At 35.4% G+C, this 13749-nt stretch overlaps 1 protein-coding gene across 1 annotated transcript in view; it reads left to right on the forward strand.

Annotated features, from left to right (window-relative positions):
- Window positions 1–1060: 1060 nt before the first annotated feature.
- ROCK2 (Rho-associated, coiled-coil containing protein kinase 2) overlaps window positions 1061–13749 on the forward strand; it is a 29089-nt gene continuing 16400 nt past the window's right edge. Inside the window, exons 1-15 of the mRNA XM_009588168.1 lie at window positions 1061–1194; window positions 2865–2956; window positions 3764–3923; window positions 4524–4587; window positions 4742–4753; window positions 6401–6480; window positions 6833–6881; window positions 7622–7757; window positions 7887–7978; window positions 8231–8477; window positions 8800–8906; window positions 9541–9700; window positions 10730–10890; window positions 11312–11496; window positions 12687–12756. Of these exons, the coding sequence (XP_009586463.1) occupies window positions 1106–1194; window positions 2865–2956; window positions 3764–3923; window positions 4524–4587; window positions 4742–4753; window positions 6401–6480; window positions 6833–6881; window positions 7622–7757; window positions 7887–7978; window positions 8231–8477; window positions 8800–8906; window positions 9541–9700; window positions 10730–10890; window positions 11312–11496; window positions 12687–12756 (1704 nt within the window). The 5' untranslated portion in view covers window positions 1061–1105. The remainder of the gene's footprint in view (window positions 1195–2864; window positions 2957–3763; window positions 3924–4523; window positions 4588–4741; window positions 4754–6400; window positions 6481–6832; window positions 6882–7621; window positions 7758–7886; window positions 7979–8230; window positions 8478–8799; window positions 8907–9540; window positions 9701–10729; window positions 10891–11311; window positions 11497–12686; window positions 12757–13749) is intronic.

Here is a 13749-nt window from a genome sequence, read left to right on the forward strand (position 1 = left end):
GATTCTATGATTCTATATTCCTTTTGAAAGCCGAATGGTTTTTGTCCATTGGTCTGTTCGTACATTTTTTTCATGTACCCAGCTTTTGAAATTTTTAGTACCTTGTTGGAAGCATGCAGTCAGCATGCTGACTGCCCTGCTGGGTGATCCCTGTCTGCATGCAGCACACCAGGACGGAGGAAAGAGCCTAGCTCACGCGATTTATTTATTGTTCACTTTCTCTATTAAACCTATGGATTAGTTGTGAGAAAGGATTTATGTAAAAGTTGCAGCCTCTGGATTACTGACCCAAACCGTTTGTATATTCAGAATGTTGTCAGTTAACTTGAATGACAAATAACTTCATCAATACTGATTCTTCTCAGTTGTCCCAATTTTGCATTTCTTAAGGACGTTTGCAAAGAAACTAGACTCAACTAAAGCCTATGCTGCAACCTTTGGGTGAGAAAGGTCTATGATCTTAGAAGCCACCTGCCCATGTTAATATGGGCACCCAAGCTAAAATAATTTATCAGTCAACAAGATTTATGAATATGGGTTTAACAGTGCAGTTACACACTGTGAAGGCTCCTGCTCAGAGCCGACTTGCCTTAAGCAGCTCTGGGGGTAGGCAGGGTAGATCTGCGTGCCTCTGAAACGCTCTGTGGTGGATTCCCTCCAACAAATGTGTGTTAACAAATCTTTAATGAGTTTCGGTCCATTATGGTAGCTTTTAAAGATGGGCATTTATGTGGGTGTCAGCCATTACGTAAATTAGAAAACATAGTGATAGTCTTCAGGTAGAACAAAAGATGTAATTCACCAGGCAAAATTTTGGTAGTGATATGCAGGATGGAAAACAGTTTAGTTCTGTAACACAGACATTTTGGGGAAGGAATATATTTAGTAGTATACATTATTTTGTACCCTGCATTCCAATTTTTTTTTTTTTTTTAAATAAAAGACTACTTTAGGTAAAACTGCTTGTGGACTTTTCTTCATATCTTTTGTCTTTTTCAACTTACATTACTTGAACATGACTCAAAATCACAGTCAGTTTACTATTTTATTTTCAGGCGATACTCCTTTTTATGCAGACTCACTAGTAGGAACATACAGTAAAATTATGGACCATAAGAACTCATTACATTTCCCAGATGATGTGGAAATCTCTAAGCATGCAAAGAACCTTATCTGTGCCTTTTTAACTGATAGGTAAGTGCATATATTATTCTGGTACCGGTATTTTTATTTTGGATGGTATTAGCACATGTACATTGCAAAAATTAATTCCTTCCATTACTTCTTTTAATCTCTGTTCAAATCTCTTCTGCAAAATCACCTGCTCTCTAGTTTTTCTTTTCGGGTGTTTTTTCCAGGTATTGTATTTTATTTCTATGAGCAGTTCTGACAGCTCTTGTTAACAACGCAATTTGTGCCAGACAAATCCTTCCAATTGCAGTGTGTAATACAGTAACAAACCTCTAAGGTTGAAAGTAATTTGTAAGCCCCAAGGCAGGGACCAAATTGTTGTGCTCAATGTCTAAGCGGGTGTTACTTAAAAAAATGAAGGCAAATACTTTTATGAAAATAAACATGTATTTACTGAGTTGTTTAAGCTTTCTTAGAATGTTTGAACTTTTTTTAATTTGCTAACAAACCAGCAAGGATATTGTTTTGGCTATGAATAGATCTTAGAGGTCTCCCTTTGTGGAACTGAGCCATTTATTGATATTAAGCTGTGTAAGCTTGTTCTTGACCTGAACACTTACATCTTCTTTAGTTCCAGAAAGCAGAGATCATCTTCAATTTTTCTGATTTAAAAGAAGAACGCTGTAGGTCCATGGTTAACTCTGTATCAATGACGCCTTCTTATGCTTTTCTGTGGTCACCTGAACTTGGCTACAGCAGAGCATCTAGCCTTTATAGAATGAGGGATTAGGAGGATTAGTTTTTGCATTCAAAGAGAGTGCAAACAATTCAAAAAATTGTTTGTTTTGTTGAGCAAGATCGTGGTTACTCAGGAAGGATGTGCCTTAACAGCCTTTTTCACCCGTAGTAGCTTAAGGGTAGGGAGAAAATATGAACAGAATTTAATAAGGTAAATGCAGCGAGGTGTACTTCCACTACGTGTGTCCGTCTTCCTGTTTATATTTAATACAGAGCTTGAATGATTTATTTGAAACAGATGCCTTCTTTCCGTATGCGTGATCACTGCTGAAGCACTTGAAGGAATAAGCATCGACCCTATGATTTACTAGTTCTTTTACATGCGTTGTTTTTATGTCCTGTTCTTGTAGTTTTAGAGAGACTTCTTCTGGTCAAACTAAAAGTTTCTTACTGCACTTAAGATTTACTTCACTGCAAATATCAGCAAAAGATGTGTCAGGGTTAGTTATGGGGCAGAGGATGGAATTCTTAAAATATTTATTTCGGTCCAGCTTTGAATAACTGTTCTGTGCAGTAAGTTAGACCTTCCTTCACTTGCGTCTTAAGGTTTGTCATGTGGTTTGGCAGACACGGGACTTCTGCAGTTTTTTTTCCCCCGAGGGCGTTGGGTTTTTGTTTGTGTTTTTAGTTTTTTCTTAGTTTTTGCCTCAGTACTCTCTTTCTTGCTTTACTCCCCACGTGGCAGACTCCAAATTCTGGACATTTTAGCAGTTGCAGGGAGAGTGCATGCTAAGAAACAGAGTACATTTCATATAAGAAACTACAGATCGGTGGTTGGTGGTTTTAAAATTTTTTTTCATTTGATCATTAATGTGGTTAACACAGACAGTCTTTACTGAAAGTTTCTTTGCTGCTTATTAGCAAGTCAGAATTTAAATAACAAAAAACAAGTGTTATTTTTGCTAATGTGAATTTGGCTTAATTGCTATGTTTAGGGATGTGCGACTTGGGAGAAATGGGGTAGAAGAAATAAAGCATCATCCTTTCTTCAAGAGTGATCAGTGGAACTGGGACAACATTCGAGAGAGTAAGTAAATTAGCTTAAAAGTTCTATTTTTATTCAGTATTTGCAATAGTAGAAATGAAAAAACTTTAGGCTGTATAAATTAAGTAAGTATTTTCTGTCTATCAACAATCTTGCTCAAACGTCCGTATTTATCATTTGTATTATAAAAACTCTTATCAGTAAGGGTTAGTAAATACACATTTTTCCTACTGGAATTATTGTCACCTTTACCATGCTTTTCATGTATAGATTTCTGTTTTGAACAACAGAACTGGATGTTTTAGAATTCTAACGAAAAAGAAAGCATGTTAGGTTCTGTTTCTTTGTGGCTTTTTTTGTTTGGTTTGGGGTTTTTTTGTTGTTTGGTTGGTTGTTTTTTTTAACCTTCTGTAGTTAAGACAGTAGTTCGACAGCAGTCTTGTCAGTTTTACTGCTTTTCATTTCAGGCATTGTGAACTTGATAGATTTAGGCAAAAAACCGAAGTGTGTCAGTTCAGATCATGAGCTTGATTGTAACTTCTAAAGTCATGTATTTACTAAAGTTTCCTAAAATGATGATTGTATTTAGAGTTCTCTCCTCAAATGTGATTACCTTAGCAAATACATTTGGTGCATTAGATATTCTATGCAATGTATCAATCTAATGTAAAAATAGTTTTCTCTAGAAAAAAATGTTCACAGTAATATATACAGATCTGCTGCATGGTTAATACATATTTAACTAGCAGGCCAACTTATAATATAGGCTTTTTAACATTACAGAGATACCAGTATAGAGCAAATGGCTGAATCTTGGAGTGAAGTTGATCTTTTCTCCCCTTTCTATAGCTGCTGCTCCTGTTGTTCCTGAGCTTAGCAGTGATATAGATAGCAGTAATTTTGATGACATTGAGGACGACAAGGGAGACGTGGAAACCTTTCCAATCCCCAAAGCCTTCGTGGGAAACCAGCTGCCTTTTATAGGATTTACCTACTATAGAGACAATTTGTATGTGATACTTTAATATGCATTTTTAGAAATACAGATTTTTCTTATATCCTATCCTTTTTTTCACTCTAGATACATAATTTATTCATTGCATTATATTCATATATGTCCAATTGTGAAGATACAAAATGCGGAGTTTAAGTAGAATATATAATTTGCTACTATTTTAGTTATTTTGATAACTCTGATGCAACACAGTATTTTTATGTGCACAAAATTATATAGTCTCTTAAAAAAATCTTTTAGGGTTAAAATACTGATCGATTTGTAATTTAGTTCTAAAATTGCTTTTTATTAGTAGATTTAGAAAAAAGTTTACAGCAGATAATAGCTTGCTAGGGCTTGAATAGTTAAGAAATAATTGTATTAATTAAAAAATTATAAGCTGCTATGGATTTGAAAACATGTTATACTTCACTTAAGAAAAGATTCAAATCAGAAAGATGCACTCACACTAAAATAAAACAAGCTTCATTCTGAGAATAGCATAGGACAAATTAAGACTTCAGAGAATTGATTAAAATGAGTTGATTGGCAAGGTTGCCAGAGTTGTTGAAAACTTGAATAAGAGCTGGAGGGATTTGTTTTTGTTTTTGACAGGTTGCTAAGTGACTCCTCTCAGTCTTGCAGAGAAAATGAATCCATGCAATCTAGTAAAAATGAGGTTAGTGCCTTTTTTCTTAAGTATTAGTGGTATGATTAACTAATTTTGTTAAGTCTGTTAGAAAAGACAAAGTCTAAAATAAGTTTTTAAGGAATTTTTTGGGGGGGCTTTTTGTCTTTTAATGGTCCTCAGTAAAAATATTTTCTATTTACAGGACAGCAAGGAGGCAAGTATATTATTTGAATTATGAAAGGAAAATTCCTACATAATGTGAAATATCTTAAATGTTTATTCACGAACTTGTTAACAGTAAACCAGTTGTATTTTGGAACAGTTGTACTGAAGCATTAAGGTACTATACTATAAAGATGAATGAATACAGATTTTTCTCGAATTCTTTTGGCATCTAGAATTTGTTGGGGAAACAAATGTGTAAGGCTTTGTTTGCCACAAACAGCATCACTCTTGGGAAGGTTGTGAATTTTAGCTGCACGCTTGCCTGAGTGATTCATGACTGATTTATTCAGAGTTTGGAAAAGTAAATTGTCACCTGCAGTGATAAAGGAATGTTTAAATCATGCTCTCAGTTGAACTGAGTGTATGGAGCATGTTCATCCAGCTTTTGAAGATTGCACATGACAGGAGAATGCTATGGAATTTTCATGTACTTACATACATCATTATGTTACTTAAACATTTGTATTATTCAGGTGTAGATAGTATATTGTTAACATTTCTTAAAACTTACAACTCCTATCCCAGCCGAAACCAGGACACTCCTGTTCAAAGTTTAAAAAATAAGTAAAGGAAATGCATTATGTATTGACCAGCATAAATTCAAATGCAAATGTTTATTAGACTCCACTTCATTCCCTCCTGTCATTGCTGAATAGATGAATAGTTTTAGACATTGCTGAATAGATTAATAGTTTTAGAGTTTCCTTTTTAAGAAGAAATGCTATGCTGTTTAAAATATATAGTGTGACATTCGTTTTATTTGCTTTATGTTGTGATAGTAAACGTAGTTGATAAAATTTTGCCTTTCACTTCTGACAACTTTTTTCATTTGTATTTTCTCAAGCAATGAATCTCCGGTCTTGGTGTCCTTTTCAGTGTCCCTGTTCTGGGAATCTTCTAATTGTAACAATTATAAAGTGTTCTAGTAAACCACATTTTTACATTTTATGTTTGGAGGGTAGAGGAGGAGGAGGAAGGGAGGAAAATAAGTGCATTTGAAAGCCTGAAGACATGAGACAATTCCAAAATTTATTATTTGTAATTTATTTCATGAATACTTGGGTACGTGACTCACAATTTCTTCTTAATATTTTAGTAAGCAAAACAAAGCATTCCCAAACTTGAAAAGTGTTTGGTAGCTTCTGTATGTGTTAGACTAAGAAATTATTCTTTATGTGAAGTCATTGAGCATGTATAGTAATATTCTCTGAATATTGTCCCAATTTGGTCATGTGGCCCCCTTTTTATTTTTTAATTTTATTTAGGAAAGACTATCCCAAAAATTCTGCTCCAGTGGAAAGTCTGTGTCTACAGAGAAAGAATACAGCAAAGGGCCAGTAACAGTATTTTTTGCCCGTAGAAATTTTATGACTCTCAATCTGTGGCACGTAATTCTCCGCTGGTTAGATGTAATGCAGCCTGCAGCAAATTTCGTTACTATGGATCTGTATCTTTAAAATCATCAGGATTAATACCTTGTAAAGATGTAACCTTCTGGTGATGGTTTTAAAATAATGTAGTGGAAGGTTGAATTCATTTTCCTCGCTTTCCCTTTTTTTTTTTTTTTAATTTTATTACACTTGTTCTATGTGATAGCATTTTTACATGTGGGCCATGCTTTTTTGACATTTTACAGTTTCAGAAAAAACTAGGCAAGCTAGAAGAACAGCTCAGTAACGAATTACAAGCCAAAGATGAACTAGAACAGAAGTACAGGTGAGACTGTTTTGACATGTTTGGTATGTTTATAAAGAAGTTTTATTACACCTTTTGTTTTTGAATGCTTAAAAGTGTTTTAATCCACTTCGGGGATTCCCAACCCTGCAAGCAGACCTCACTGTAAATTGCTGGCTTAATTCTTGCTACTCCTGTGACTGCTGGTTTGGGTTTTTTTGCCTTAACGCTCCACAAGAATTTCTCTGTTGTTTGAGTGATTTCCACCGTCCTTGAAGTTTCATGTGGTTGCTGAAAATAAGAGTATCTTACGTAAAATTAATCAGACACATCCAAACATTCTAATTTGTATATAATCAGCAGGGTTTAAAAATATTTTTTCAAATTTCTTCAGGTCTACTAATACTCGTTTAGAGAAGATAGTGAAAGAGCTAGATGAAGAGGTAAGTCCATAGTTATTTCTTATTAGAATCAGAACTTTAACATTTGTGTGTGGCTTTTTTCCTTAGGAAACAGCAAATTACTTTTGAGTAGCTGTGTATTTATAGCAAGTAATACCAGTTGATTTCTTGATATTCACAAGCCTGAAATTGTTGTCACTGTGAAAGTATTTTCATTGTTATTTCCGTACTACAACTACACATTTGTTTCCAGAATCCATTCTTTACCATGTTTTTAATTTGGAGGATAGTAATATGAATAATCCCTATACAGTTCTAATAACTGAAGATGTGAGAGTATTGTTGCTAGAAGAGGAAGCCCATTTTTTGCACTGTTCAAACAGTGTCAGTAAAAGGACCCTCTTTCTTGCCCAGCTTTGCACTTTAGTGCTACTACAAATTTGTCATATCTAGTGAATGTGTACAACTTAATGTATTGCTCATCCAGGTGCATGTCGAGACATTACATGTATGTTTCTGTGCTTCCTGAGTCGCTGCTAGGTTGGTTTACTGGATTCATCAAATCCAAACGATCAAACAGTTTTTAAATTTTAAAGCGCCTGGCCATAGTCATCCTGAGCTGGATTTGACCACGTTTTCGATATGCTGTGTTTGCGGCAGGCAAATGGACTGTGTCTTTCTCCATTACAAACTAAACTGAGTGCACGAGCTGTCTTTTTATCATTTAAAGAATACCATTCTTTTGTATGTAATTAGTGGTGTTTTTTTAAAAATATATCCAGATAACTTCAAGAAAGAATGTAGAGTCTGCAGTCAGACAGTTAGAAAGAGAGAAGGCTCTTCTTCAGCATAAGAATACAGAATACCAGAGAAAAGCAGAACATGAAGCAGATAAGAAACGCAATTTGGAAAATGAGGGTATGTTGAACCATGCTTGAAGGGTTCTGTTTTGATGTGGGTTTTTAAAAGATAAAATAAATGAATTACAGCTCAAATTAAAGCTTTTTCATGACAGTGATTAACAATATTGAATTTTTTTTGTTATAGTTAACAGTTTGAAAGACCAGCTTGAAGATTTAAAAAAGAGGAATCAGAACTCTCAAATATCCAATGAGAAAATCAATCAACTACAAAGACAGGCATGCCAACCTTATATATGTATATTTTAAAATAATAGCTGTTTGAACTACAGATTTACTAGTAGTGGAGGAAGTTGAAATGTGTAATAGAGTTTTAAAAGCTGTTCTTTCTTGTCATGTTTTGATGTTCAAAAGTAATCTTAAAATACATTCCTTTTTATTTCTTTAATCCATAAAATCTAGTATTCTGTAGTAGAAATGGTAGATGTTTTATTTTATTTGTTTCTGAAGTATGTTTTGCTCGATCCTTAGTTGGATGAAGCCAATTCTTTGCTGCGATCGGAGTCTGATACCGCAGCCAGGTTAAGGAAGAACCAGACAGAAAGCACAAAGCAAATCCAGCAGCTGGAAGCTAATAATCGAGAACTACAAGATAAGAACTGCCTGCTAGAGAATGCTAAACTCAAACTGGAGAAGGACTTTCTCAATCTTCAGTCAGCTCTAGAATCAGAAAGGAGAGATCGAAGTCATGGATCAGAGATTATCAGTGATTTACAAGGTATTCCTGCAAGTGTTCTGAAGCTGCTTCTCATTTTGGAAGTAAATATAGATTCTGATTATGTTATTTGAGCTCCAAATTGTGACTAGATTAGCGTGCTGTTCTATACAATGTTCTGTAAGTATGGACACACATTTAAGAGAAAATATGTGATAACATTTATAAAACGTTATTGATAACTTTTAAAATCACCCTGAGGGGAGATGTTCTTAATAATCAGAATTAGAAGCCGTTACATCTGAAAATTTTTATCTCTAAGTAGATACAATACATTATTTTTCCATACACTGCCCAGCCTCATTGATGTTTTGGTCATTTTTAGGTCGAATATCTAGCCTGGAAGAAGAAGTAAAAAATGGAAAGAGTAAATTAGCCAAACTGGAAATGGAGAAGAGACAATTGCAGGAAAAACTTACAGATTTAGAAAAGGTAACAGCACTTCTAAGTGAACATTGGTGTTACATTCTTATGGAATTTTTAAATTTGCGCTTTTATTACTTGAGACAGGGAGACAAAATCTGTGCAAAAAATAAGCCTTGTTTTCAGTGTTTATTCTTTTTATTTGTTTTTTTTGTCCATTGTTTTTGCAATATGAGAAGTGGGGAAAAAAAGACAGCATTTCCCTTAAGATAATAATACGTTATACTTCTAAAGTACATGTATTCCAGTGTGTAGCTTAACAGTGCAGAAATAACATTTAATTTCACCTGGTTTTTTTTAAACTCTCAATATTGCCAAAAATAAAAAAGCTTCTGTTAATATTTTTTTCGACAAATTTGTCATTGAAACAAAAGTATTGAAAAAATTCTTCAGTAAACTTAACCTTTGAGCCGCTTTTATTACAGAATGTTGGCTGTTAAAGCAGTAATTCTAAAATTGTTTGCCACTGGGGATGTCGTTGTGCACTTTTGGAGCACTTTGCCATCCATAGAAAAGCATTTGTAGAAATGAGTTCTCTTCTACACTTAGCATACTTCCAAGCAGCATGTTATTGTTGTCCGAAATTTTTTCTTTAACCTGATGTATTTAATGTTTTATTTCAATGTAATTTCTTCTTTAACAGGAAAAGAGCAACATGGAAATAGATATGACATATAAATTCAAAGTTATGCAGCAGAACCTTGAACAAGAAGAAGCTGAACATAAAGCCACAAAAGCACGATTAGCAGACAAAAATAAGATCTATGAGTCTATAGAGGAAGCAAAATCTGAAGCCATGAAAGGTATGCATTTGACATCACAGTTGGACTTAGGTGTAAGACAAAGTAGATAATACAATCTTTTAATGCTAGTGGAAGCCTAAGTGTAGGCTTTTTTCCTTGATTACCCTGTTCTTTTGAAATATAATTTGTGTCGTAAAAATCAGTCATAGTCTCTTTGTCCTTGCTTTGCTAGGTTAAAGACATGCTGTTTTAGTCTCGGAGTAAAACAGGTTCTTCATTGCACACACCACTAATTCATTTTCTGTGCTAGTGTATTCTGAATTAATTTGTCTTAAACTTACATTACTAAAACTGCTTGAAACATTTTTGTTAAGAGCTTATCTATGTTCTTACTCAGTGTATTCATACCTTTTTGTGTCTTCCTCAATAAAATACATGTCAGCAACTTAACAATTTAAATATGTAGGCTAGATAGAAATAGCAAAGCCTTTGCTAGGCTTCCATAGTCACCGTGCATATTCTGGTGCATCTTATGACAATTGAAATCTCTTGGAGATAATTACCAAACAGTTCTAGAAGATGGCTCTTACTTCTGAATTAAATGTCTTATGTTTATTGTAGCTACTTAAAAAGCTACCTGCAGATCCTGTCCTTCCAGGTGTTCAAAAGAAGCACAAATGATTCAGTAATAATGGCTGAATCACTTGGCATATCAGGTTCCCAAACAGCTTCAACTCTTTAAATGATTCCAAATTATCATAGTCAAAGCAATACTTCAGTAGATTTAGATGAATTATTTTTAAAGATCCACCCTTTTATCCATCTCAGCTGTGTTGCAGATAAACTGGAAGTTATCTTGAAACTCAGAAGTAGGAAATAGCAATCGGTCAGTAATGCTTGCAAAAGCATCCTCTGGGAGTGGATTTACTGTGCAAATTTTAATGAATCATTCTTCAGCAGTCTTTCTCTTCAGTGTTAAAAGGTTAAACGTGTTGCTTATTGTTAATATGGGATAGACCTCCACGTCCCCTCGCCCTTCAAAATCCCCTGGTTTACGCTGACTGACGTCTTAAATCTCTTGCTTCACAGAAATGGAGAAGAAGCTTTTGGAAGAGAGAGCTTTAAAGCAAAAAGTAGAAAATCGGTTGTTAGAAGCTGAAAAGCAGCGCTCCATGTTGGACTGTGATCTCAAACAATCACAACAGAAAATCAATGAGCTCCTTAGGCAAAAGGATATACTAAATGAAGATGTAAGGAACAATGACAAAAGGAGTCTTGAGTGGAACCTGGTCTTCAATGTCGTAATATTTTCCTTGTTATAGCTATATTTAGGAACGTTTGTGAATGAAAATGGCAGCAACTTTTTCCTTTTCTGTATTTGGAGCTTTAAAAAGTCTACTTTACAGAGTGTGGTTTCATTTTTCTGAAATATTTCAGCATTATTCATCTTCAAAGTTTTCCTTCTGGAATGTAAAATGCTGTGAGATTGACATGGAAAAACTAGCTTATTTATTGTGTGCTAATGCCTTTATTCAGGAAACAGCTTGGACTTATCAAAAGATACGAGCATGTTGTACAAAAGCATAGAGGAAGTCAAAAAGAGACACTGTTTAAATGTTGCTTTCTTGTGTAGATCCATAAAATTCACAGGTTTCTTTTTATTTTTTTCAGGTAAAAAACCTGACATTAAAAATAGAGCAAGAAACACAAAAGCGCTGTCTCACTCAGAATGACCTCAAGATGCAAACGCAACAGGTCAACACCTTGAAAATGTCAGAGAAGCAGTTAAAACAGGAGAATAACCATCTTCAGGAGATCAAATTAAGTCTGGAAAAACAAAATAACGAACTCCGCAAGTACGCAGAGTTGCTCTATATTTTTTAATAATGTTACTGATTTGTAATTATTTTTTGACAAAAGCTGAGAGCTATTCTACAGTGCAAAACTTAATTGTTGTTTAAAATAATTTCAGTGACTCTAGTTGAGATTTGCCCTAGTGATTCAGCAGTGTATAGATTTGTAATAAAAGATGTTTGTTATCCTGAAAATCTTAAAAAAAACCCAGCTTTTGAGGGTTTTGAAGAGTGTGAGGACTTCAGAGAAACACTTATTTAATAGAAAGTGTAGGTATTTTTTTTTTAAAATTACATAGGACTTCAGTGAAGAAGAAAGTTATTGGCATTATTAGTCCAGGAGAGCTTATTAGAGTTGGAAGTGAATACTGGTACAGAGCTGTGAAGCGTAACCATTGGAAATATCTAGTACTAAAGATGTTTAAACACATCTCTTGGCCTTCAAATAGGAGTTGTGTTAAATTCCAGCAGTTCTTCAAGGTCTTACAGGCAATATTTGCACCTGATAATAAATAAATACTTTTTTTTTTTTACATAAAGGACATTCCTGTGAATGAAAAGACAAGTCTAGCACATATATCAGATGAATCTCATTCTTAGCTCCTTTATGACTTCTGATGGTTTATCTCCTTGTGCTTTATCTTTTCTGTCAGCAAAATAGAAAAACTGGCTACATGTGACGATTGCTCTAATGTGAAACACTGGCAGAAATCTTTTCTGCTACATTAGTGTTCTTTGTTATGGACTGACTAATTGACTTTCTGAGTTGTTTTAATAACAGATGAATTCAAGAAATTACGCGTGTCAAAGAACACAGACATGTTTTCACAGACTGAGTTCTAGCAAACGAGAGACCCAAAACGATCTGTCAGATCAGGGACATTTTACATGGAAATAAGATTCTGTCGCTGGCCCTTTCCTTTATCACTTACTTTGTCTCTTACTAGTTAAACTATGTGACACTCTTGTAGTTAGTGTGTTAACAGTATTAAACTGACTTCTTATTAGTGCAGTTTTCTCAGCTGTACAGGTGAAAGAGATCTGGTACCCAGAGGAAGCCTCAGGTTTAATTGCTGACCATTGTTTGGTCAGGAAATGACTGAAGATCTTAAGAGTGTGAATGCTGTCTTTTCTACTTACTGGTTTGGAATATCTTCGTATCTTTTCTTTTAAAGTATGTTATTCCTTTCTAGGGAACGTCAAGATGCAGATGGACAAATGAAAGAGCTTCAAGACCAACTTGAAGCTGAACAGTATTTCTCAGTATGTTTTATGCTTCTTTATTTTTATACTAATCTGTTTACTAAGTACAATGTTAGCTTTTCTTTTTCCTCCTCAGCCATCAGGTGTTTCACATCTCTAACCTAAAGCTAATCCTTTTTCTTCTGTCTGTCTTTAGTCTTGTCTGCAGCCTTGTCATCACTCCTTGTTCGTGATCTCGGAGCAGTGTGAAAGAGCTCGTGTTAAGAAATGTCCCAGCTTTGGAAGGGAGTCCCAAACACAGTTTAGAGGGAGGGAGGAGTCAAGCAGCTCATTTTTCCACAGTGTGAATAATTTTCTGCATGTTTGAAGCATTTTGCATTCAGCATCTTTTCCATATGCACGGAAGAGAAGAGCTGTATTCTCAGAATCACATGGTGTGACAAAACATGTGCATTTAAGGCTTGGAAGGAAATTTTTGCATTACAGCAAACCTTGGTAGAGATCTGTGGTAGGTTGACCCTGGCTGGGTGCCAGGTGCCCACCAAAGCTGCTCAATCACTCCCCCTCCTCAGCTGGACAAGGGAAAGAAAATATAACGAAAGGTTTGTGGGTTGAGGTAAGGACAGGGAGATCACTCACCAGTTACTGTCACAGGCAAAACAGACTCGACTTGTCTGAGTTCTTGCAAATCAAGTCAGAGTAGGGTAATGAGAAATCAAAACTAAATCTTAAAACACCTTCTCCCCACCCCTTCCTTCTTCCCGGGCTCAACTTCACTCCCAGTTTTCTCTCCCTCCTCCCTCCAGCGGCGCAGGTGGACAGGGAAAGGGGGTTGCGGTCAGTTCATCACGTGTTGTCTCTGCCGCTTCTTCCTCCTCAGGGGGAGGACTCCTCACACTCTTCCCCTGCTCCAGCGTGGGGTCCCTCCCACAGGAGACAGTCCTCCATGAACTTCTCCAACGTGCGTCCTTCCCACGGGCTGCAGTTCTTCATGAACTGCTCCAGCATGGGTCCCCCACAGGGTCACAAGTCCTGCCAGCAAACCTGCTCCAG

This window comes from Fulmarus glacialis, unplaced genomic scaffold, assembly GCF_000690835.1.
Source record: "Fulmarus glacialis isolate BGI_N327 unplaced genomic scaffold, ASM69083v1 scaffold2162, whole genome shotgun sequence".
Taxonomy (NCBI): Eukaryota; Metazoa; Chordata; class Aves; order Procellariiformes; family Procellariidae; genus Fulmarus; species Fulmarus glacialis.